The 27,314-nt window shown below is 40.8% G+C and overlaps 1 protein-coding gene across 1 annotated transcript in view; it reads left to right on the top strand.

Moving 5' to 3' along the window:
* Positions 1–27,314, top strand: part of agap1 (ArfGAP with GTPase domain, ankyrin repeat and PH domain 1) — a 130,508-nt gene that overhangs the window by 10,559 nt on the left and 92,635 nt on the right. Inside the window, exons 4-6 of the mRNA XM_038998228.1 lie at positions 10,129–10,259; positions 26,062–26,214; positions 26,945–27,037. Of these exons, the coding sequence (XP_038854156.1) occupies positions 10,129–10,259; positions 26,062–26,214; positions 26,945–27,037 (377 nt within the window). The remainder of the gene's footprint in view (positions 1–10,128; positions 10,260–26,061; positions 26,215–26,944; positions 27,038–27,314) is intronic.

Raw genomic sequence — 27,314 nt, 5'->3', positions numbered from 1 at the left:
TAAATGAAAGTGTTGTAGATTTAGCCCGTCTCCCTTAATTCATCGCCAGGGGAATAGTGAAGCAGACAGTTGAAAATGAAGCTGCAATTTATAAAACAGAAATCATTCCTCAACACATTTTGTGTATTGATCTTTGCAGCCTTGCATGCGTAGTCCCTGATCTCACTTTAACTATGGATCGCTTTCTGTTAGGCATACGATATGTGTACCATCATTTACGCAAGCTACATACGTACATTATGAAGCACATGCTCATATAGGCTATGAATCCCTGCCAAAGTTCATGTTGATTTGCACTAATTTGACATGATTCCAATGGGACTTTATGGAGATTCAAAGTAACAGTAAAATAATGCCAAGTCTTGTTTTAAATCAAATAAAACAGCCAATGAGTTGTAATGTGTGAACAAGGATAATATGAGTTGTAATGTGTGAACAAGGATAATATGAGTTGTAATGTGTGAACAAGGATAATATGAGTTGTAATGTGTGAACAAGGATAATATGAGTTGTAATGTGTGAACAAGGATAATATGAGGTGTAATGTGTGAACAAGGATAATATGAGTTGTAATGTGTGAACAAGGATAATATGAGTTGTAATGTGTGAACAAGGATAATATGAGTTGTAATGTGTGAACAAGGATAATATGAGTTGTAATGTGTGAACAAGGATAATATGAGTTGTAATGTGTGAACAAGGATAAAATATATGATCCTGTTGGATGAGTGGTCAGAACATTTACCATTAAAATAATTGGCACAGATACACAGTCATCAACATGCATTAGATTTATATGATGGGGGTGGGGGGGGCAAATGAAGAGGATTCGTTTGTTTTGGCAGGGTCGTGTGTGTGTGTGAACGTGTGTGTGTGTGTGTGAACGTGCTATGTAGCGGTCCTGTCACACTCGTTTCGTGGTTCAGTGTTTTTGTGAGGTCAGAGGTTGTCATGGTAGAACCACACGGCAGGAGTGTGTTTGTGTATTAATGTGTACAGTGCAGAAGGTATTCATACCCCTTGACTTATTACACATTTTGTTGTTAGAGCCTGAATTCAACATTTTATAAATATATATTTTTTCCTCACCCATCTACACACAATACCCCATAATTCAGTGGTTGTAAAGATGGGGAGAGGTCTGGCCGTAATAAAGAGATGCTCTGCTTTTTTGACACCACACTCCAAAAGCAAGTTCTGCAGACTCTAGTTTTGTCTGATCTTGATTATTGTCCAGTCGTGTGGTCCAGTGCTGCAAGGAAAGACCTAGTTAAGCTGCATCTGGCCCAGAACAGAGCGGTACGTCTTGCTCTTCATTGTAATCAGAGGGATGATATAAATACTATCCATGCCAGTCTCTCTTGGATAAGAGTTGAGGAGAGACTGACTACATCACTTTTTATTTTTATTAGAAACATGAATGTGTTGAAAATCCCAAATTGTTTGCATAGTCAATTTACACACAGCTCTGACACACACACTTATCCCACCAGACATGCCACCAGGGGTCTTTTCATAGTCCCCAAATCCAGAACAAATTCAAGAAAACGTACAGTATTATATAGAGCCCATATTGCATGGAACTCCGTTCCATCTCATATTGTTCAAATAAACAGCAAACCTGGTTTCAAAAAACAGATAAAGCAACACCTCACGGCACCATCCTCTCCCCTATTTGACCTAGACAGTTTGTGTGTATGCATTGATATGTAGGCTACGTGTGCCTTTTTAAAAATGTATGTAGTTTTGTCCTTGAGCTGTTCTTGTCTAATGATGTTCTGTATTATGTCATTCTGTATTATGTTTCATGTTTTGTGTGGACCCCAGGAAGAGTAGCTGCTGCTTTTGCAACAGCTAATGGGGATCCTAATAAAATACCAAATAATGACGAAGTAAAAACATGTTTTTAGAAATTTTGCACAGTTATTGAAAATTAAATACACATCTCATTTACTTAAGTATTCACACCCCTGAGTCACCACTTCGGCAGCATTTACAGCTGTGAGTCTTTCTGGGTAAGTCGAAGAGCTTTCCACACCTGGACTGTAAAACATTTGCCCATTATTATTTTCAAACTTCTTCAAGATCTGTCAGATTGGTTGTTGATCATTGCTAGACAACCATTTTCAGGTCTTGTCATAGATTTTTCGAGTAGATTCAAGTCAAAACTGTAACTCGCACACTCAGGAACATTCACTGTCTTCTTGGTAAGCAACTATATTTGTCCTTATGTTTTAGGTTATTGTCCTGCTGTAAGGTGAATTCATCTCCCAGTCGCTGGTGGAAAGCAGATTGAATCAGGTTTTCCTCTATGATTTTGCCTGTGCTTAGCTCCATTCCGTTTATTTTTTATCCTGAAAAACTCCCTGTTCCTTAAAACAATTACAAGTATACCCTTAACATGATGCAGCCACCACTATGCTTGAAAATATGGAGAGTGGTACTCAGTAATGTTTGGGCCAAATCCATAACATTTTGTATTCAGGACAAAAATTGAATTGCTTTGCCACATTTTTGCAGTATTACTTTAGTGCCTTGTTGCAAACAGAATGCATGTTTTGGAATATTTTTATTCTGTACCAGCTTCCTCCTTTTCACTCTGTCATTAAGGTTGATATTGTGGAGTAACTATAATGTTGTTGATCCATCCTCAGTTTTCTCCTATCACAGCCATTAAACTCTGTAACTGTTTTAAAGTCACCATTGGCCTCATGGTGAAATCCCTGAGCGGTATCCTTCCTCTCTGGCAGCTGAGTTAGGAAGGACGCCTGTATCTTTGTAGTGACTGGGTGTATTGATACACCATCCAAAGTGTAATGAATAACTTCATGCTCAAAGGGATATTCACTGTCTGCTTTTTGTTGTTGTTGTACCCATCTACCAATAGGTGCACTTCTCTGCGAGGCACGAGAGAACCTCCCTGGTTTTTGTGGTTGAATCTGTGTTTGAAATGCTTGACTGAGGGACCTTACAGATATTTGTATGTGTGGGTTACCGAGATGAGGTAGTTATTAAAACATCATGTTAAACACTGTTATTACACACAGACTCCATGCAACTTACTACTTGACTTGTTAAGCACTTTTCCTCCTGAACTTATTTAGGCGTTGCCATAACAATGGAGTTGAATACTTATAGACATTTCAGCTTTTCATTTAAAAAACAGAATTCCACTTTGACATTATGGGGTATTGTGTGTAGGCCAGTGACAAAAAATATAAATGTCATCCATTTTAAATTCAGGCTGTAACTCAACAAAATGTGGGAAAAGACAAGGGGTGTGAATACTTTCTGATTGCACTGTATTTTTCTATGACATACACATAATGACCTGTGATGCTCTATCTGGTCAGGGGGCTGTGGCCTGGGCAGGCTGTCTGTCTGAGGGATGGGGTGTGATGATGGTGGTGTTCTATGGGGGGGGGGGGGTGACAGGGATCCTGACAGCGCCCTGGCCCCTCGTCCATCAGCGCGCTAATTTAATTATCCTAATTATGGTCGCCATGGCAAGTCGCGCGCACCGCTGCAGCCGCCCCCGTGTCAGAGCCGGGACGCAGTGCTTCGTTAGCACACACTAACGAGCTGAGAAGCCTCGCTGTCCTCTTGCTGGAACACACACACACACACACACACACACACACACACACACAGAGAAGCATTCACACACATACTCACGCGCTCCAGGGACACTGATTTACGGTATTGTCACTGTCGTATACCTTTTATTGGTGTAATTAGCTACTGTGTTATAATGGACACAGTCAGGATTCTGATGCCACTATATTTCACGAATCCGTTCATTCCAGATCAACAATAGAGAACTATGAAATCAGTCAACTTGTTGATGGAACCGTGCATGGTGAAAGTGATTACGACAACCAATCCAAATGAACTGGCTTCTGTGGAGCAAAGTAGATCCTATCACCTCTATACCTGTATCTCTGAATGACATTCACACTAGTGTTCAGCTCTGCTGCTCTCTTTAAAGTGAGACAGCATTTTAACAGTTCTATAATAATATAGAGTGGGAAGGCAGCAGTGCATTTGGACTGTGTGTTTACAGGCTGTTGCAACAGCGAGACTTTAGATCATTACAACTTATTCTGCAAAAGCCATAAAATACTTCACAGTCCTATTGATCAAATAACCATGAAAAGGTAGACTCTCTCTCCCTCAGTTATACACAGCAACAAGAACAACAACTAATGCTAGCCAGAGCGAAATCTAACGAAGAAACATTAGATAAACCCTCTCAGACTTTTTCAGCTTGTTGGCCTTCAAAATTACACTGATAAACAATGGGGAATTGTAGCCTCCTCGTCCTACAGCTTGCCTGCCATGCTGCATGCTTGTTCCAACCAACAACCTAACTGTCTAAAGTCGGCTAGCAACTTCCAGACACAAATGAGACAACACCTCACTCTGACCATTTTACTTGCCGTAGCAGAGCTGGTTAGGCTGTTTACATGTTATCTAGAGCGTTCTTGACTAACTATAAATTCTTCTGCCTACGTTTACTGACACCGGTCATTTTCAGCAGGTGTTGCGCGTTTGTAAATTCATCAGTTATTCTGCGCTCTGACACACTCAGACGAGAGTGCTCTGAAATCGAGTAGATAGCCAGAGTGAATTTGCGAATGTAAGATACATGCTAACTGTATAACAGTCGTTCATGTTCTTGCTAGCTAACCAAATGACTCCTGCATCTCTAGCTGTGTGTAGCCACTGAAAACGATATGAGGGGAAATAGACACACTCACCCACTTCTCCAATGACATGACAGCTAGCTAGCTGCTAGGAGGATATCTATCTAATGTTATGCTCTGTGTGTTTAGCTTGCTACATAAATAGATACGCTAGCCTATTAGCCACGTTATGACTGACTTGTGATCATCGCCCTTCCTAGTTTGATCTTATTGACATTCCCAGCCTTAGTTACATTCGTTAGTCATGGAAACTGAAACAGTGCTTCCCAAATGGAGGCAGCAAACAATGTACCAGGCCAGCTGTGATTTACAACCTGATAGCAATATTTTTTGGACTACCAAGAAATCTATTGGTGAATTATATGAATCATGCATTGAACTGCATCCATCTATTCTGCCAACAATGTCTTACTGTACGTCATGGAATGTTGAGTCACACAGAACATATTTTTTAAAACCTCTTATAAAGTTGGTTTTGCAGCATAAACTGTGAATTTGATATTTTTGACTGATATTATGATTCTGTTTCATATCTGCATATCTGTCAGTTCCACTTTAACCCAGTGTATTCACATGTACGCTAGTTACCATGGCAACATACATATCCATTGTTTCCAAAATGCCGACCAGATATCTATCTCATCTGTGGAAACAGAAGGGGCCCATGTCCTTTTTCTGGCTGTGTTCCTCAGTCCTCACACACACAGAGGGAAATGAGTGTCTGTCAAGATGAGGGCGGTTATTAAGACACATTAGCTGTGGATTGTTTTGATAACAAATCTAAGGGCCTGTCGGAGTAGATCAGTGTTTCCCCTGGCCTGGCGGCACAGCAGACGAAGACAGACATGAGGCGCTGCAGCAGTACACAACACTATCCATGTGTGACCGTACGTAGCTCTTGTGGGGCCTCTGTGTCTGTATGTCAATGTGGGGCCCTTATTTTGGTTGGCGTGGGCCTCGTCTGTCCATGCGATGTGGGGCCCCTGGCAGAGAGAACGAGAGAAAAGATAGTGAGTAAGAGGGCAGGTCTAATGGAGGATGGTCTAATTACTGGGTTATAAATGAGGTACAATAGTGACCTTTTCCCCAGTGGATCCCTGGCAGGCGCCACACACACACACACACACACACGGCAGGCCACAGCTAGCGCCTCATTATCTGACACGTTAGCTCCTTCTGACTCATTAGTTAATATTTATAGCAGGCCTTCACTAACCACCCTGACCGCACCCTCACCACCACTTTCTCTCTCTCGCTCTGTGTGTGTCTGTCCCTCTCTCTTTTTTCACACTCTGTCCAGTTGGGTGTTGGAGGGAAAAGGTTAGCTGTCTCACCTCCTCAGCCTGTTAGCTGTCTCACCTCCTCAGCCTGTTGGCTCTCTCCCTCCTCAGCCTGTTAGCTCTCTCCCCCCTCAGCCTGTTAGCTCTCTCCCCCCTCAGCCTGTTAGCTCTCTCCCCCCTCAGCCTGTTGGCTCTCTCCCCCCTCAGCCTGTTGGCTCTCTCCCCCCTCAGCCTGTTGGCTCTCTCCCCCCTCAGCCTGTTGGCTCTCTCCCCCCTCAGCCTGTTAGCTCTCTCCCCCCTCAGCCTGTTAGCGCTCTCCCCCCTCAGCCTGTTAGCGCTCTCCCCCCTCCTCAGCCTGTTAGCGCTCTCCCCCCTCCTCAGCCTGTTGGCGCTCTCCCCCCTCAGCCTGTTGGCGCTCTCCCCCCTCCTCAGCCTGTTGGCTCTCTACCCCCTCCTCAGCCTGTTGGCTCTCTCCCCCCTCCTCAGCCTGTTGGCTGTCTCCCCCCTCCGCAGCCTGTTGGCTGTCTCCCCCCTCCTCAGCCTGTTGGCTATGTACCCCACCCCCCCGGTGTATTTCACACACAATCATAATGCACAATTGGTAAACAAACTCTTTGACCTGTACCGGAGCACCAAGTCTAGGCCTAAAAGGCTCCGAAACAGCTGCTACCCCCAAGCCATTAGACTGCTAAACAGTTATTCAAATGGCTTCCTGGACTATTTACATTGACCCCCTTTTTTACGCTGCTGCTACTCACTGTTTTATTATCTATACATAGTCACTTTACCCCGACATATACATATTACCTCAATTACCTCGACTAACCTGTACCTCCGCACTTTGACTCGGTACCAGTACGTATATAGCCTCGCTATTGTTATTTTATTTTGACAAATACAATTTTAATTTAATAAAAAAACAAAAAACAAATGACAATAACAGTGTAGACCAGTGTTTCTCAAACTAGGGGTCTGAACCCCATGAGGGGGTCGCCTGATTTTGAAAATGGGGTCGCAAGAGAAACTCTGAAATACATTTTACAAATTTTGCTTGGTTCATAGAAACGGGGTTACATCAGTAACCGCCGGCAACCACTAGATACGGTTGTAATAAACAGAACGGTTTCTGTTTTCTCCCTACAAAAGTGGCTCCATCCTTTCGAAAGGTTTCAGCTACAAAATGTTATGACCCCATCACTGAAAGATCAGACTCTCAGGAACACGGATGTGTCTCCTGTTACCCTCTACGATACCCACAAGCCTTATTAGAAGAGAGTGGGCAAGACCAGGCATTACATCTACTGTCACAGCTACTGTCACAGCTATTGTCACAGCTACTGTCAGACTGGTTTGTAATAGACTGTCATAGCCCCAATTGAATAAGTAAACATTGGCTGTTTTTTACACGGTGGTGTCATTAAAATCGTTTGATCAAAATGGTGAACCCCTGGTGTAGACTATATAAACATACTTCCATATGATGCCTGGAAGGCTGACTGGTGTTAAAATGCATTAAGTTACCTGGTCTGTAGCAGTTAGCTCTGGGCTGTCCTCTCCTCCAGTCTGCCTGGTCTGTAGCAGTTAGCTCTGGGCCCTCCTCTCCTCCAGTTAGCTCTGGGCTGTCCTCTCCTCCAGTCTGCCTGGTCTGTAGCAGTTAGCTCTGGGCCCTCCTCTCCTCCAGTTAGCTCTGGGCTCTCCTCTCCCCCAGTCTGTCTGGTCTGTAGCAGTTAGCTCTGGGCCCTCCTCTTCTCCAGTTAGCTCTGGGCTCTCCTCTCCCCCAGTCTGTCTGGTCTGTAGCAGTTAGCTCTGGGCCCTCCTCTTCTCCAGTCTGCCATAAATCTGATCAGAGGGGAGACGTTTCCATTAGAATAAATGGCAGCCTCTCAGAGGAGAAGTAAGATTGATGGTTAAAGTTAAATGGTATTAGCCGTGCAGTTTAAATATTTAACCCAGCCTTATCATAACTGTTCTTAACACTTAAAGTAATATACAGCTCAGGCCTGGCTGTGTGTGTGGACCTGTATCACATATATCTTCTACAGATCAGCTCCGTCTAGTCTACTTCACTGTTGTCCAGTGGCTGGCTGTTATCCAAGGAGGTCTTGTAAAGACCGAGTTATTTCAGAGGTTGTGTTCAGGGTTGTAGGGGAATTCATTGTGTTTCAGTATTGTGATATGGATTCAAACCATCTTTACTGCATGGAAAGAAGATTTTAGCATATGCCGGGATCTCCGGTTATCGGGTTTGATTGAACAATTGGCTCTGCATTTTACCAGTGTTTGACTACCAGGTTCACGGGATTGAACTGGGGACTGAGTTTTACCACAGAGTCTCAGAGGTTTACTGTAGTGTTAACCACAGAGAGAGCAGGTCTAGTTTTACTGTGGTGTTAACCACAGAGAGAGCAGGTCTAGTTTTACTGTAGTGTTTAACCACAGAGAGAGCAGGTCTAGTTTTACTGTAGTGTTTAACCACAGAGAGAGCAGGTCTAGTTTTACTGTGGTGTTTAACCACAGAGAGAGCAGGTCTAGTTTTACTGTGGTGTTTAACCACAGAGAGAGCAGATCTAGTTTTACTGTGGTGTTTAACCACAGAGAGAGCAGGTCTAGTTTTACTGTGGTGTTTAACCACAGAGAGAGCAGATCTAGTTTTACTGTAGTGTTTAACCACAGAGAGAGCAGGTCTAGTTTTACTGTGGTGTTTAACCACAGAGAGAGCAGGTCTAGTTTTACTGTAGTGTTTAACCACAGAGAGAGCAGGTCTAGTTTTACTGTGGTGTTTAACCACAGAGAGAGCAGGTCTAGTTTTACTGTGGTGTTTAACCACAGAGAGAGCAGGTCTAGTTTTACTGTAGTGTTTAACCACAGAGAGAGCAGGTCTAGTTTTACTGTGGTGTTTAACCACAGAGAGAGCAGGTCTAGTTTTACTGTGGTGTTTAACCACAGAGAGAGCAGGTCTAGTTTTACTGTAGTGTTTAACCACAGAGAGAGCAGGTCTAGTTTTACTGTGGTGTTTAACCACAGAGAGAGCAGGTCTAGTTTTACTGTGGTGTTTAACCACAGAGGGAGCAGGTCTCCTCCTGCCCTTGGCACGGCCCTCTCACCTGAAGGTAAATGTTTATGACTGGCTCCTCATTAAAACAGAGGCCATTAATGGGCCCAATTAAAACAATGGTTTCATCTCACACCAAATGAAACCCAGCCCTGTTTATTGGGGCTGTGGATAATGGAATCTGAGACTGAGGGAAGAAGGATGTGTTGTTAACCCTGTCCTGCCCAAACTAGATGGACACAATGTGATCATCTCTGATAACTTGCTCCGTCTCTTGATTCTTAACAAATATAAGTCCTTGGAAGGAGGATATATTCACAGACATGTTTGTCATTTGTGAGGGATCTTTCCTAGTACTGCCATACAGCTTTGTACCCATTTCCAGAAAGTTCAACTCACTCAAGAAAAAGGTTAAACTTGGAGAATAGAAGTCTATGAAGTTGCATTTTCTAGTTGTTCGTTTGTAAAAGGAGCGTTCCCCTCCATCTGAGAGATGTATATTTGAACAGCTGAACTCCTACGAGGCCCCTCCCCCTACCCTCCAGTGGGCCGGATCAATGGCCTCAATCACCACGGAGATGACGGAACGTTTGAATATCCCTCCCTGATTGGGCCAGAGCGCTGGGCCTGGGGATCGATAGGAGGCAGCTGAGCACCCATTGATTGGCATTGCCCTTTTCAATAACACTGATAGCCCGCTCTCTCTCTCCTCTCCTGTATAATAATTGTGAAATAATCACTGGAGCTGTTAGCAGGTAAGGGGTGTGTGTGGAAGGCGGACGGGGGCTCTGCTGTGGACCAGATAGATAGGAGATTCACAGACAGGGCTGCTGGAGCTGCCTGCGTCAGCATTATGAGAAGTAATGGACTGTTCTGGTCTGAACCATTAGCTAGTGTTCTCAGGCTCTCTCCTCTCTCCATTTCTCACTCTCGTTCTCATCTCCATCTCTTCCTTCGATTAGTTGGTCTAGCGCTCTCTCTTCTCTCCATTTCTTTCTTTTTTTCTCTCTTTTTTCTATTAGGTTGTCTAGCCCGCTATGTGTCTCCGAGAATAGACCCTCTGAATGATGACTGTGTTGTGTTGTTGCAGTGGCCCAGAAGATCGTGGCGACCAGGAAGAAGCAGCAGCTGTCCATTGGTCCGTGCAAGTCCCTCCCCAACTCCCCTAGCCACTCCTCTGTGTGTTCTGCACAGGTGGCTGCAGCAGTACACATCAGCCAGGTAGGTACACACACATAAATACATTTACCGACAGACACCATTTACTGACACACAAACAAAATGGCCACATTGAGGTCCTTGACTACATTCCCTTGTCCATATGTGTTCTTCCTCCCTCTACCACCCTTTACCACCCTGTCCACCCTGTCCTGTCTTCAATACACACACACACACACACACACACACACACACACACACACACACACACACACACACACACACACACACACACATACACACACACCCTTTACCACCCTGTCCTGTCTTCGATACACACACACCCTTTACCACCCTGTCCTGTCTTCGATACACACACACACACCGTTTCCCACCCTGTCGTGTCTTCGATACACACACACACACACACCGTTTCCCACCCTGTCGTGTCTTCGATCCACGGCGCTCAGTCCCCCATGGATTTGTCATTAAACCAGCATCATTCAGCTTGTCTCCATAGCCCAGCTCATCCCCTGAGAATCAGGGTTGTTTTCACTAAGTAACAGTTCTCTCCTACTGCAGAATGGCCCTCAGTGTGTCTTCAATGCTACCCATAATCCTCTCCCAAGCTGGGGATCTTGTTGTACAGTAGAGTGTTAAGGAATCTAGGAGGAATGATGGAGGTTATGAGTGACACAGATCTAGTGTCTGTCATTATGAAGAGGTTATGCTGTACCAGCTGTATACTAGTGTAGTGTCTGTTATTATGAAGAGGATATACTGTACCAGCTGTATACTAGTGTAGTGTCTGTTATTATGAGGGGGGATGCTGTACCAGCTGTATACTAGTGTAGTGTCTGTCATTATGAAGAGGTTAAACTGTACCAGCTGTATACTAGTGTAGTGTCTGTCATTATGAAGAGGTTATACTGTACCAGCTGTATACTAGTGTAGTGTCTGTTATTATGAAGAGGTTATACTGTACCAGCTGTATACTAGTGTAGTGTCTGTTATTATGAAGAGGTTATACTGTACCAGCTGTATACTAGTGTAGTGTCTGTTATTATGAAGAGGATATACTGTACCAGCTGTATACTAGTGTCTGTTATTATGAGGGGGGGATGCTGTACCAGCTGTATACTAGTGTAGTGTCTGTCATTATGAAGAGGTTATACTGTACCAGCTGTATACTAGTGTAGTGTCTGTTATTATGAAGAGGATATACTGTACCAGCTGTATACTAGTGTAGTGTCTGTTATTATGAAGAGGTTATACTGTACCAGCTGTATACTAGTGTAGTGTCTGTTATTATGAGGGGGGATGCTGTATACTAGTGTAGTGTCTGTCATTATGAAGAGGTTATACTGTACCAGCTGTATACTAGTGTAGTGTCTGTTATTATGAAGAGGATATACTGTACCAGCTGTATACTAGTGTAGTGTCTGTTATTATGAGGGGGGATGCTGTATACTAGTGTAGTGTCTGTTATTATGAAGAGGATATACTGTACCAGCTGTATACTAGTGTAGTGTCTGTTATTATGAAGAGGATATACTGTACCAGCTGTATACTAGTGTAGTGTCTGTTATTATGAAGAGGATATACTGTACCAGCTGTATACTAGTGTAGTGTCTGTTATTATTATGAAGAGGTTATACTGTACCAGCTGTATACTAGTGTAGTGTCTGTTATTATGAAGAGGTTATACTGTACCAGCTGTATACTAGTGTAGTGTCTGTTATTATTATGAAGAGGTTATACTGTACCAGCTGTATACTAGTGTAGTGTCTGTCATTATGAAGAGGTTATACTGTACCAGCTGTATACTGGTGTAGTGTCTGTTATTATGAGGGGGGGATGCTGTACCAGCTGTATACTAGTGTAGTGTCTGTTATTATGAAGAGGATATACTGTACCAGCTGTATACTAGTGTAGTGTCTGTTATTATGAAGAGGTTATACTGTACCAGCTGTATACTAGTGTAGTGTCTGTTATTATGAAGAGGATATACTGTACCAGCTGTATACTAGTGTAGTGTCTGTTATTATTATGAAGAGGTTATACTGTACCAGCTGTATACTAGTGTAGTGTCTGTTATTATGAAGAGGTTATACTGTACCAGCTGTATACTAGTGTAGTGTCTGTTATTATTATGAAGAGGTTATACTGTACCAGCTGTATACTAGTGTAGTGTCTGTCATTATGAAGAGGTTATACTGTACCAGCTGTATACTGGTGTAGTGTCTGTTATTATGAGGGGGGGATGCTGTACCAGCTGTATACTAGTGTAGTGTCTGTTATTATGAAGAGGATATACTGTACCAGCTGTATACTAGTGTAGTGTCTGTTATTATGAAGAGGTTATACTGTACCAGCTGTATACTAGTGTAGTGTCTGTTATTATGAAGAGGTTATACTGTACCAGCTGTATACTAGTGTAGTGTCTGTTATTATGAAGAGGATATACTGTACCAGCTGTATACTAGTGTAGTGTCTGTTATTATGAAGAGGTTATACTGTACCAGCTGTATACTAGTGTAGTGTCTGTTATTATGAAGAGGATATACTGTACCAGCTGTATACTAGTGTAGTGTCTGTCATTATGAAGAGGTTATACTGTACCAGCTGTATACTAGTGTAGTGTCTGTTATTATGAAGAGGTTATACTGTACCAGCTGTATACTAGTGTAGTGTCTGTTATTATGAAGAGGATATACTGTACCAGCTGTATACTAGTGTAGTGTCTGTTATTATGAAGAGGATATACTGTACCAGCTGTATACTAGTGTAGTGTCTGTTATTATGAAGAGGATATACTGTACCAGCTGTATACTAGTGTAGTGTCTGTTATTATTATGAAGAGGTTATACTGTACCAGCTGTATACTAGTGTAGTGTCTGTTATTATGAAGAGGTTATACTGTACCAGCTGTATACTAGTGTAGTGTCTGTTATTATTATGAAGAGGTTATACTGTACCAGCTGTATACTAGTGTAGTGTCTGTCATTATGAAGAGGTTATACTGTACCAGCTGTATACTAGTGTAGTGTCTGTTATTATGAGGGGGGGATGCTGTACCAGCTGTATACTAGTTTAGTGTCTGTCATTATGAAGAGGTTATACTGTACCAGCTGTATACTAGTGTAGTGTATGTTATTATGAAGAGGGGATGCTGTACCAGCTGTATACTAGTGTAGTGTCTGTTATTATGAAGAGGTTATACTGTACCAGCTGTATACTAGTGTAGTGTCTGTTATTATGAAGAAGATATACTGTACCAGCTGTATACTAGTGTAGTGTCTGTTATTATGAAGAGGTTATACTGTACCAGCTGTATACTAGTGTAGTGTCTGTTATTATGAGGGGGGGATGCTGTACCAGCTGTATACTAGTTTAGTGTCTGTCATTATGAAGAGGTTATACTGTACCAGCTGTATACTAGTGTAGTGTATGTTATTATGAAGAGGGGATGCTGTACCAGCTGTATACTAGTGTAGTGTCTGTTATTATGAAGAGGTTATACTGTACCAGCTGTATACTAGTGTAGTGTCTGTTATTATGAAGAGGATATACTGTACCAGCTGTATACTAGTGTAGTGTCTGTTATTATGAAGAGGTTATACTGTACCAGCTGTATACTAGTGTCTGTTATTATGAGGGGGGGATGCTGTACCAGCTGTATACTAGTGTAGTGTCTGTCATTATGAAGAGGTTATACTGTACCAGCTGTATACTAGTGTAGTGTCTGTTATTATGAAGAGGATATACTGTACCAGCTGTATACTAGTGTAGTGTCTGTTATTATGAAGAGGTTATACTGTACCAGCTGTATACTAGTGTAGTGTCTGTTATTATGAGGGGGGATGCTGTATACTAGTGTAGTGTCTGTCATTATGAAGAGGTTATACTGTACCAGCTGTATACTAGTGTAGTGTCTGTTATTATGAAGAGGATATACTGTACCAGCTGTATACTAGTGTAGTGTCTGTTATTATGAGGGGGGATGCTGTATACTAGTGTAGTGTCTGTTATTATGAAGAGGATATACTGTACCAGCTGTATACTAGTGTAGTGTCTGTTATTATGAAGAGGATATACTGTACCAGCTGTATACTAGTGTAGTGTCTGTTATTATGAAGAGGATATACTGTACCAGCTGTATACTAGTGTAGTGTCTGTTATTATGAAGAGGTTATACTGTACCAGCTGTATACTAGTGTAGTGTATGTTATTATGAAGAGGATATACTGTACCAGCTGTATACTAGTGTAGTGTCTGTTATTATGAAGATGATATACTGTACCAGCTGTATACTAGTGTAGTGTCTGTCATTATGAAGAGGTTATACTGTACCAGCTGTATACTAGTGTAGTGTCTGTTATTATGGAGAGGATATACTGCACCAGCTGTATACTAGTGTAGTGTCTGTTATTATGAAGAGGATATACTGTACCAGCTGTATACTAGTGTAGTGTCTGTTATTATGAGGAGGGATGCTGTACCAGCTGTATACTAGTGTAGTGTCTGTCATTATGAAGAGGTTATACTGTACCAGCTGTATACTAGTGTAGTGTCTGTTATTATGAAGAGGATATACTGTACCAGCTGTATACTATTGTAGTGTCTGTTATTATGAAGAGGTTATACTGTACCAGCTGTATACTAGTGTAGTGTCTGTTATTATGAGGGGGGATGCTGTATACTAGTGTAGTGTCTGTCATTATGAAGAGGTTATACTGTACCAGCTGTATACTAGTGTAGTGTCTGTTATTATGAGGGGGGATGCTGTACCAGCTGTATACTAGTGTAGTGTCTGTTATTATGAAGAGGTTATACTGTACCAGCTGTATACTAGTGTAGTGTCTGTTATTATGAAGAGGATATACTGTACCAGCTGTATACTAGTGTAGTGTCTGTTATTATGAAGAGGTTATACTGTACCAGCTTTATACTAGTGTAGTGTCTGTTATTATGAAGAGGATATACTGTACCAGCTGTATACTAGTGTAGTGTCTGTTATTATGAAGAGGATATACTGTACCAGCTGTATACTAGTGTAGTGTCTGTTATTATGAAGAGGATATACTGTACCAGCTGTATACTAGTGTAGTGTCTGTTATTATTATGAAGAGGTTATACTGTACCAGCTGTATACTAGTGTAGTGTCTGTTATTATGAAGAGGTTATACTGTACCAGCTGTATACTAGTGTAGTGTCTGTTATTATGAGGGGGGATGCTGTATACTAGTGTAGTGTCTGTCATTATGAAGAGGTTATACTGTACCAGCTGTATACTAGTGTAGTGTCTGTTATTATGAAGAGGATATACTGTACCAGCTGTATACTAGTGTAGTGTCTGTTATTATGAGGGGGGATGCTGTACCAGCTGTATACTAGTGTAGTGTCTGTTATTATGAAGAGGTTATACTGTACCAGTTGTATACTAGTGTAGTGTCTGTTATTATGAGGGGGGATGCTGTACCAGCTGTATACTAGTGTAGTGTCTGTCATTATGAAGAGGTTATACTGTACCAGCTGTATACTAGTGTAGTGTCTGTTATTATGAAGAGGTTAAACTGTACCAGCTGTATACTAGTGTAGTGTCTGTTATTATGAAGAGGTTATACTGTACCAGCTGTATACTAGTGTCTGTTATTATGAGGGGGGGATGCTGTACCAGCTGTATACTAGTGTAGTGTCTGTCATTATGAAGAGGTTATACTGTACCAGCTGTATACTAGTGTAGTGTCTGTTATTATGAAGAGGATATACTGTACCAGCTGTATACTAGTGTAGTGTCTGTTATTATGAAGAGGTTATACTGTACCAGCTGTATACTAGTGTAGTGTCTGTTATTATGAGGGGGGATGCTGTATACTAGTGTAGTGTCTGTTATTATGAAGAGGATATACTGTACCAGCTGTATACTAGTGTAGTGTCTGTTATTATGAAGAGGATATACTGTACCAGCTGTATACTAGTGTAGTGTCTGTTATTATGAAGATGATATACTGTACCAGCTGTATACTAGTGTAGTGTCTGTCATTATGAAGAGGTTATACTGTACCAGCTGTATACTAGTGTAGTGTCTGTTATTATGGAGAGGATATACTGCACCAGCTGTATACTAGTGTAGTGTCTGTTATTATGAAGAGGATATACTGTACCAGCTGTATACTAGTGTAGTGTCTGTTATTATGAGGGGGGATGCTGTACCAGCTGTATACTAGTGTAGTGTCTGTCATTATGAAGAGGTTATACTGTACCAGCTGTATACTAGTGTAGTGTCTGTTATTATGAAGAGGTTAAACTGTACCAGCTGTATACTAGTGTAGTGTCTGTTATTATGAAGAGGATATACTGTACCAGCTGTATACTAGTGTAGTGTCTGTTATTATGAAGAGGTTATACTGTACCAGCTGTATACTAGTGTAGTGTCTGTTATTATGAAGAGGATATACTGTACCAGCTGTATACTAGTGTAGTGTCTGTTATTATGAAGAGGTTATACTGTACCAGCTTTATACTAGTGTAGTGTCTGTTATTATGAAGAGGTTATACTGTACCAGCTGTATACTAGTGTAGTGTCTGTTATTATGAAGAGGTTATACTGTACCAGTTGTATACTAGTGTAGTGTCTGTTATTATGAGGGGGGATGCTGTACCAGCTGTATACTAGTGTAGTGTCTGTTATTATGAAGAGGTTATACTGTACCAGCTGTATACTAGTGTAGTGTCTGTTATTATGAAGAGGTTATACTGTACCAGCTGTATACTAGTGTAGTGTCTGTTATTATGAGGGGGGATGCTGTATACTAGTGTAGTGTCTGTCATTATGAAGAGGTTATACTGTACCAGCTGTATACTAGTGTAGTGTCTGTTATTATGAAGAGGATATACTGTACCAGCTGTATACTAGTGTAGTGTCTGTTATTATGAGGGGGGATGCTGTACCAGCTGTATACTAGTGTAGTGTCTGTTATTATGAAGAGGTTATACTGTACCAGCTGTATACTAGTGTAGTGTCTGTTATTATGAAGAGGTTATACTGTACCAGCTGTATACTAGTGTAGTGTCTGTCATTATGAAGAGGTTATACTGTACCAGCTGTATACTAGTGTAGTGTCTGTTATTATGAAGAGGATATACTGTACCAGCTGTATACTAGTGTAGTGTCTGTTATTATGAAGAGGATATACTGTACCAGCTGTATACTAGTGTAGTGTCTGTTATTATGAAGAGGATATACTGTACCAGCTGTATACTAGTGTAGTGTCTGTTATTATGAAGAGGTTATACTGTACCAGCTGTATACTAGTGTAGTGTCTGTTATTATGAAGAGGATATACTGTACCAGCTGTATACTAGTTTAGTGTCTGTTATTATGAAGAGGATATACTGTACCAGCTGTATACTAGTGTAGTGTCTGTCATTATGAAGAGGATATACTGTACCAGCTGTATACTAGTGTAGTGTCTGTTATTATGAAGAGGTTAAACTGTACCAGCTGTATACTAGTGTAGTGTCTGTTATTATGAAGAGGTTATACTGTACCAGCTGTATACTAGTGTAGTGTCTGTTATTATGAAGAGGTTATACTGTACCAGCTGTATACTAGTGTAGTGTCTGTTATTATGAAGAGGATATACTGTACCAGCTGTATACTAGTGTAGTGTCTGTTATTATGAAGAGGTTATACTGTACCAGCTGTATACTAGTGTCTGTTATTATGAGGGGGGGATGCTGTACCAGCTGTATACTAGTGTAGTGTCTGTCATTATGAAGAGGTTATACTGTACCAGCTGTATACTAGTGTAGTGTCTGTTATTATGAAGAGGATATACTGTACCAGCTGTATACTAGTGTAGTGTCTGTTATTATGAAGAGGTTATACTGTACCAGCTGTATACTAGTGTAGTGTCTGTTATTATGAGGGGGGATGCTGTATACTAGTGTAGTGTCTGTCATTATGAAGAGGTTATACTGTACCAGCTGTATACTAGTGTAGTGTCTGTTATTATGAAGAGGATATACTGTACCAGCTGTATACTAGTGTAGTGTCTGTTATTATGAGGGGGGATGCTGTATACTAGTGTAGTGTCTGTTATTATGAAGAGGATATACTGTACCAGCTGTATACTAGTGTAGTGTCTGTTATTATGAAGAGGATATACTGTACCAGCTGTATACTAGTGTAGTGTCTGTTATTATGAAGAGGATATACTGTACCAGCTGTATACTAGTGTAGTGTCTGTTATTATGAAGATGATATACTGTACCAGCTGTATACTAGTGTAGTGTCTGTCATTATGAAGAGGTTATACTGTACCAGCTGTATACTAGTGTAGTGTCTGTTATTATGGAGAGGATATACTGCACCAGCTGTATACTAGTGTAGTGTCTGTTATTATGAAGAGGATATACTGTACCAGCTGTATACTAGTGTAGTGTCTGTTATTATGAGGAGGGATGCTGTACCAGCTGTATACTAGTGTAGTGTCTGTCATTATGAAGAGGTTATACTGTACCAGCTGTATACTAGTGTAGTGTCTGTTATTATGAAGAGGATATACTGTACCAGCTGTATACTAGTGTCTGTTATTATGAGGGGGGGATGCTGTACCAGCTGTATACTAGTGTAGTGTCTGTCATTATGAAGAGGTTATACTGTACCAGCTGTATACTAGTGTAGTGTCTGTTATTATGAAGAGGATATACTGTACCAGCTGTATACTAGTGTAGTGTCTGTTATTATGAAGAGGTTATACTGTACCAGCTGTATACTAGTGTAGTGTCTGTTATTATGAGGGGGGATGCTGTATACTAGTGTAGTGTCTGTCATTATGAAGAGGTTATACTGTACCAGCTGTATACTAGTGTAGTGTCTGTTATTATGAAGAGGATATACTGTACCAGCTGTATACTAGTGTAGTGTCTGTTATTATGAGGGGGGATGCTGTATACTAGTGTAGTGTCTGTTATTATGAAGAGGATATACTGTACCAGCTGTATACTAGTGTAGTGTCTGTTATTATGAAGAGGTTATACTGTACCAGCTGTATACTAGTGTAGTGTATGTTATTATGAAGAGGATATACTGTACCAGCTGTATACTAGTGTAGTGTCTGTTATTATGAAGATGATATACTGTACCAGCTGTATACTAGTGTAGTGTCTGTCATTATGAAGAGGTTATACTGTACCAGCTGTATACTAGTGTAGTGTCTGTTATTATGGAGAGGATATACTGCACCAGCTGTATACTAGTGTAGTGTCTGTTATTATGAAGAGGATATACTGTACCAGCTGTATACTAGTGTAGTGTCTGTTATTATGAAGAGGTTAAACTGTACCAGCTGTATACTAGTGTAGTGTCTGCCATTATGAAGAGGTTATACTGTACCAGCTGTATACTAGTGTAGTGTCTGTTATTATGAAGAGGGATACTGTACCAGCTGTATACTAGTGTAGTGTCTGTTATTATGAGGGGGGATGCTGTACCAGCTGTATACTAGTGTAGTGTCTGTTATTATGAAGAGGTTATACTGTACCAGCTGTATACTAGTGTAGTGTCTGTTATTATGAAGAGGATATACTGTACCAGCTGTATACTAGTGTAGTGTCTGTTATTATGAAGAGGTTATACTGTACCAGCTGTATACTAGTGTAGTGTCTGTTATTATGAAGAGGATATACTGTACCAGCTGTATACTAGTGTAGTGTCTGTTATTATGAAGAGGATATACTGTACCAGCTGTATACTAGTGTAGTGTCTGTTATTATGAAGAGGATATACTGTACCAGCTGTATACTAGTGTAGTGTCTGTTATTATGAAGAGGTTATACTGTACCAGCTGTATACTAGTGTAGTGTCTGTTATTATTATGAAGAGGTTATACTGTACCAGCTGTATACTAGTGTAGTGTCTGTCATTATGAAGAGGTTAAACTGTACCAGCTGTATACTAGTGTAGTGTCTGTTATTATGAAGAGGTTATACTGTACCAGCTGTATACTAGTGTAGTGTATGTTATTATGAAGAGGGGATGCTGTACCAGCTGTATACTAGTGTAGTGTCTGTTATTATGAAGAGGTTATACTGTACCAGCTGTATACTAGTGTAGTGTCTGTTATTATGAAGAGGATATACTGTACCAGCTGTATACTAGTGTAGTGTCTGTTATTATGAAGAGGTTATACTGTACCAGCTGTATACTAGTGTCTGTTATTATGAGGGGGGGATGCTGTACCAGCTGTATACTAGTGTAGTGTCTGTCATTATGAAGAGGTTATACTGTACCAGCTGTATACTAGTGTAGTGTCTGTTATTATGAAGAGGATATACTGTACCAGCTGTATACTAGTGTAGTGTCTGTTATTATGAAGAGGTTATACTGTACCAGCTGTATACTAGTGTAGTGTCTGTTATTATGAGGGGGGATGCTGTATACTAGTGTAGTGTCTGTCATTATGAAGAGGTTATACTGTACCAGCTGTATACTAGTGTAGTGTCTGTTATTATGAAGAGGATATACTGTACCAGCTGTATACTAGTGTAGTGTCTGTTATTATGAGGGGGGATGCTGTATACTAGTGTAGTGTCTGTTATTATGAAGAGGATATACTGTACCAGCTGTATACTAGTGTAGTGTCTGTTATTATGAAGAGGATATACTGTACCAGCTGTATACTAGTGTAGTGTCTGTTATTATGAAGATGATATACTGTACCAGCTGTATACTAGTGTAGTGTCTGTCATTATGAAGAGGTTATACTGTACCAGCTGTATACTAGTGTAGTGTCTGTTATTATGGAGAGGATATACTGCACCAGCTGTATACTAGTGTAGTGTCTGTTATTATGAAGAGGATATACTGTACCAGCTGTATACTAGTGTAGTGTCTGTTATTATGAGGGGGGATGCTGTACCAGCTGTATACTAGTGTAGTGTCTGTCATTATGAAGAGGTTATACTGTACCAGCTGTATACTAGTGTAGTGTCTGTTATTATGAAGAGGTTAAACTGTACCATCTGTATACTAGTGTAGTGTCTGTTATTATGAAGAGGATATACTGTACCAGCTGTATACTAGTGTAGTGTCTGTTATTATGAAGAGGTTATACTGTACCAGCTGTATACTAGTGTAGTGTCTGTTATTATGAAGAGGATATACTGTACCAGCTGTATACTAGTGTAGTGTCTGTTATTATGAAGAGGTTATACTGTACCAGCTTTATACTAGTGTAGTGTCTGTTATTATGAAGAGGTTATACTGTACCAGCTGTATACTAGTGTAGTGTCTGTTATTATGAAGAGGTTATACTGTACCAGTTGTATACTAGTGTAGTGTCTGTTATTATGAGGGGGGATGCTGTACCAGCTGTATACTAGTGTAGTGTCTGTCATTATGAAGAGGTTATACTGTACCAGCTGTATACTAGTGTAGTGTCTGTTATTATGAAGAGGTTAAACTGTACCAGCTGTATACTAGTGTAGTGTCTGTTATTATGAAGAGGTTATACTGTACCAGCTGTATACTAGTGTAGTGTCTGTCATTATGAAGAGGTTATACTGTACCAGCTGTATACTAGTGTAGTGTCTGTCATTATGAAGAGGTTATACTGTACCAGCTGTATACTAGTGTAGTGTCTGTTATTATGAAGAGGATATACTGTACCAGCTGTATACTAGTGTCTGTTATTATGAGGGGGGGATGCTGTACCAGCTGTATACTAGTGTAGTGTCTGTCATTATGAAGAGGTTATACTGTACCAGCTGTATACTAGTGTAGTGTCTGTTATTATGAAGAGGATATACTGTACCAGCTGTATACTAGTGTAGTGTCTGTTATTATGAAGAGGTTATACTGTACCAGCTGTATACTAGTGTAGTGTCTGTTATTATGAGGGGGGATGCTGTATACTAGTGTAGTGTCTGTCATTATGAAGAGGTTATACTGTACCAGCTGTATACTAGTGTAGTGTCTGTTATTATGAAGAGGATATACTGTACCAGCTGTATACTAGTGTAGTGTCTGTTATTATGAGGGGGGATGCTGTATACTAGTGTAGTGTCTGTTATTATGAAGAGGATATACTGTACCAGCTGTATACTAGTGTAGTGTCTGTTATTATGAAGAGGATATACTGTACCAGCTGTATACTAGTGTAGTGTCTGTTATTATGAAGAGGATATACTGTACCAGCTGTATACTAGTGTAGTGTCTGTTATTATGAAGAGGTTATACTGTACCAGCTGTATACTAGTGTAGTGTATGTTATTATGAAGAGGATATACTGTACCAGCTGTATACTAGTGTAGTGTCTGTTATTATGAAGATGATATACTGTACCAGCTGTATACTAGTGTAGTGTCTGTCATTATGAAGAGGTTATACTGTACCAGCTGTATACTAGTGTAGTGTCTGTTATTATGGAGAGGATATACTGCACCAGCTGTATACTAGTGTAGTGTCTGTTATTATGAAGAGGATATACTGTACCAGCTGTATACTAGTGTAGTGTCTGTTATTATGAAGAGGTTAAACTGTACCAGCTGTATACTAGTGTAGTGTCTGCCATTATGAAGAGGTTATACTGTACCAGCTGTATACTAGTGTAGTGTCTGTTATTATGAAGAGGGATACTGTACCAGCTGTATACTAGTGTAGTGTCTGTTATTATGAGGGGGGATGCTGTACCAGCTGTATACTAGTGTAGTGTCTGTTATTATGAAGAGGTTATACTGTACCAGCTGTATACTAGTGTAGTGTCTGTTATTATGAAGAGGATATACTGTACCAGCTGTATACTAGTGTAGTGTCTGTTATTATGAAGAGGTTATACTGTACCAGCTGTATACTAGTGTAGTGTCTGTTATTATGAAGAGGATATACTGTACCAGCTGTATACTAGTGTAGTGTCTGTTATTATGAAGAGGATATACTGTACCAGCTGTATACTAGTGTAGTGTCTGTTATTATGAAGAGGATATACTGTACCAGCTGTATACTAGTGTAGTGTCTGTTATTATGAAGAGGTTATACTGTACCAGCTGTATACTAGTGTAGTGTCTGTTATTATTATGAAGAGGTTATACTGTACCAGCTGTATACTAGTGTAGTGTCTGTCATTATGAAGAGGTTAAACTGTACCAGCTGTATACTAGTGTAGTGTCTGTTATTATGAAGAGGTTATACTGTACCAGCTGTATACTAGTGTAGTGTATGTTATTATGAAGAGGGGATGCTGTACCAGCTGTATACTAGTGTAGTGTCTGTTATTATGAAGAGGTTATACTGTACCAGCTGTATACTAGTGTAGTGTCTGTTATTATGAAGAGGATATACTGTACCAGCTGTATACTAGTGTAGTGTCTGTTATTATGAAGAGGTTATACTGTACCAGCTGTATACTAGTGTCTGTTATTATGAGGGGGGGATGCTGTACCAGCTGTATACTAGTGTAGTGTCTGTCATTATGAAGAGGTTATACTGTACCAGCTGTATACTAGTGTAGTGTCTGTTATTATGAGGGGGGATGCTGTATACTAGTGTAGTGTCTGTCATTATGAAGAGGTTATACTGTACCAGCTGTATACTAGTGTAGTGTCTGTTATTATGAAGAGGATATACTGTACCAGCTGTATACTAGTGTAGTGTCTGTTATTATGAGGGGGGATGCTGTATACTAGTGTAGTGTCTGTTATTATGAAGAGGATATACTGTACCAGCTGTATACTAGTGTAGTGTCTGTTATTATGAAGAGGATATACTGTACCAGCTGTATACTAGTGTAGTGTCTGTTATTATGAAGATGATATACTGTACCAGCTGTATACTAGTGTAGTGTCTGTCATTATGAAGAGGTTATACTGTACCAGCTGTATACTAGTGTAGTGTCTGTTATTATGGAGAGGATATACTGCACCAGCTGTATACTAGTGTAGTGTCTGTTATTATGAAGAGGATATACTGTACCAGCTGTATACTAGTGTAGTGTCTGTTATTATGAAGAGGATATACTGTACCAGCTGTATACTAGTGTAGTGTCTGTTATTATGAGGGGGGATGCTGTACCAGCTGTATACTAGTGTAGTGTCTGTTATTATGAAGAGGTTATACTGTACCAGCTGTATACTAGTGTAGTGTCTGTTATTATGAAGAGGTTAAACTGTACCAGCTGTATACTAGTGTAGTGTCTGTTATTATGAAGAGGATATACTGTACCAGCTGTATACTAGTGTAGTGTCTGTTATTATGAAGAGGTTATACTGTACCAGCTGTATACTAGTGTAGTGTCTGTTATTATGAAGAGGATATACTGTACCAGCTGTATACTAGTGTAGTGTCTGTTATTATGAAGAGGTTATACTGTACCAGCTTTATACTAGTGTAGTGTCTGTTATTATGAAGAGGTTATACTGTACCAGCTGTATACTAGTGTAGTGTCTGTTATTATGAAGAGGTTATACTGTACCAGTTGTATACTAGTGTAGTGTCTGTTATTATGAGGGGGGATGCTGTACCAGCTGTATACTAGTGTAGTGTCTGTCATTATGAAGAGGTTATACTGTACCAGCTGTATACTAGTGTAGTGTCTGTTATTATGAAGAGGTTAAACTGTACCAGCTGTATACTAGTGTAGTGTCTGTTATTATGAAGAGGTTATACTGTACCAGCTGTATACTAGTGTAGTGTCTGTTATTATGAGGGGGGATGCTGTATACTAGTGTAGTGTCTGTTATTATGAAGAGGATATACTGTACCAGCTGTATACTAGTGTAGTGTCTGTTATTATGAGGGGGGATGCTGTACCAGCTGTATACTAGTGTAGTGTCTGTTATTATGAAGAGGTTATACTGTACCAGCTGTATACTAGTGTAGTGTCTGTTATTATGAAGAGGTTATACTGTACCAGCTGTATACTAGTGTAGTGTCTGTCATTATGAAGAGGTTATACTGTACCAGCTGTATACTAGTGTAGTGTCTGTTATTATGAAGAGGATATACTGTACCAGCTGTATACTAGTGTAGTGTCTGTTATTATGAAGAGGATATACTGTACCAGCTGTATACTAGTGTAGTGTCTGTTATTATGAAGAGGTTATACTGTACCAGCTGTATACTAGTGTAGTGTCTGTTATTATGAAGAGGATATACTGTACCAGCTGTATACTAGTTTAGTGTCTGTTATTATGAAGAGGATATACTGTACCAGCTGTATACTAGTGTAGTGTCTGTCATTATGAAGAGGATATACTGTACCAGCTGTATACTAGTGTAGTGTCTGTTATTATGAAGAGGTTAAACTGTACCAGCTGTATACTAGTGTAGTGTCTGTTATTATGAAGAGGTTATACTGTACCAGCTGTATACTAGTGTAGTGTCTGTTATTATGAAGAGGTTATACTGTACCAGCTGTATACTAGTGTAGTGTCTGTTATTATGAAGAGGTTATACTGTACCAGCTGTATACTAGTGTAGTGTCTGTTATTATGAAGAGGGATACTGTACCAGCTGTATACTAGTGTAGTGTCTGTTATTATGAGGGGGGATGCTGTACCAGCTGTATACTAGTGTAGTGTCTGTTATTATGAAGAGGGATGCTGTACCAGCTGTATACTAGTGTAGTGTCTGTTATTATGAGGGGGGATGCTGTACCAGCTGTATACTAGTGTAGTGTCTGTTATTATGAAGAGGGATACTGTACCAGCTGTATGTTCAACTTTCTCTCTTTCACACACTTTTTTATATTGTTCTGTCTCTTTCTCTCTGTTTACTCTCATCCATACATACACTCACTCTTTCTGAACTAAGTTAGTGTTACCAACACAGTACATAGAAGTGTGTGTGTCTCTGTAGCAGACCAGTAATGGCGGCAGCCTGAGTGACTACTCCTCGTCAGTCCCCTCCACCCCCAGCACCAGTCAGAAGGAGCTACGCATCGACGTCCCCCAGACCACCAACACCCCCACACCCGTCCGCAAGCAGTCCAAACGCCGCTCCAACCTCTTCACTGTGAGCCCAGATACACACACACACACATAGGACATCTACTTCTTCACTGTGAGCCCAGATACACACACACACACACACACACACACACACACACACACACACACACACACACACACACACACACACACACACACACACACACACACACACACATAGGATATCTACTTCTTCACTGTGAGCCCAGATACACACACACACACACACACCCACATAGGACATCTACTTCTTCACTGTGAGCCCAGATACACACACCCACATAGGACATCTACTTCTTCACTGTGAGCCCAGATACACACACACACACACACACACACACAGGACATCTACTTCTTCACTGTTGACTATGTATTATTAGATGTTCAAACGATGGATGTTAAATACATACAAAATGATCTAACGGACTTTTAAATGGTAAATGGCTTACAGTGAGAATCTACGGGCCACAGGGAAGGTTGTATGTGACCACCTTCTAGAATGTACAGACACATGCATCATGTCCACTTCCCAGTTCCTTAGCAACTTAGAGAGAGGTCAACAACTGGGTCAAGTTGACTCATAGACACAATAATAACCCCAGTCACCTCTAGCAGCCATTAGACGAGGCCTGTTATGTGAAGACTAGAAGAGGGCTGTAACAGACCCTTGTTCAGGCTCCTCGTTCAGACACTTTAGAGGGCCTAACTCAGGGCCTCTATAACCCATACTTGTTCTCCTATCTCCTTCTCCACAGTCTCGGAAGGCCAGCGAGCCAGACAGGGACAAGAAAGGACTGGAGGGCCGAGCGGACAGCATTGGAAGCGGCCGAGCTATTCCAATTAAGCAGGTATGATCAGATCTGGCCCTCGCCTGGCCAGCCGGCTGCTACGGGGATAATTAGGGTCCGGCAGCGCCGTATTGCTGATTTCCCGGAGAACGAGGGCTGCATGTGATCAGAGCGTGAAGCCCAGACACAGCCAGGCTCTCTCCGTTTGATGCCTTCTCCTTGATTAACAGCGAAAGCACACACTTGACATCAATTAGAGTTGGGGGTTCTCCTGGGTATTGAAATGAGATCATTAGTATAAGGAGCGGGACGGGATTTCACTCTCACTTTCTTTCAC

This window comes from Salvelinus namaycush, chromosome 7, assembly GCF_016432855.1.
Source record: "Salvelinus namaycush isolate Seneca chromosome 7, SaNama_1.0, whole genome shotgun sequence".
Lineage (NCBI taxonomy): Eukaryota > Metazoa > Chordata > Actinopteri > Salmoniformes > Salmonidae > Salvelinus > Salvelinus namaycush.
This window is presented reverse-complemented; position numbering and strand designations above follow the sequence as displayed.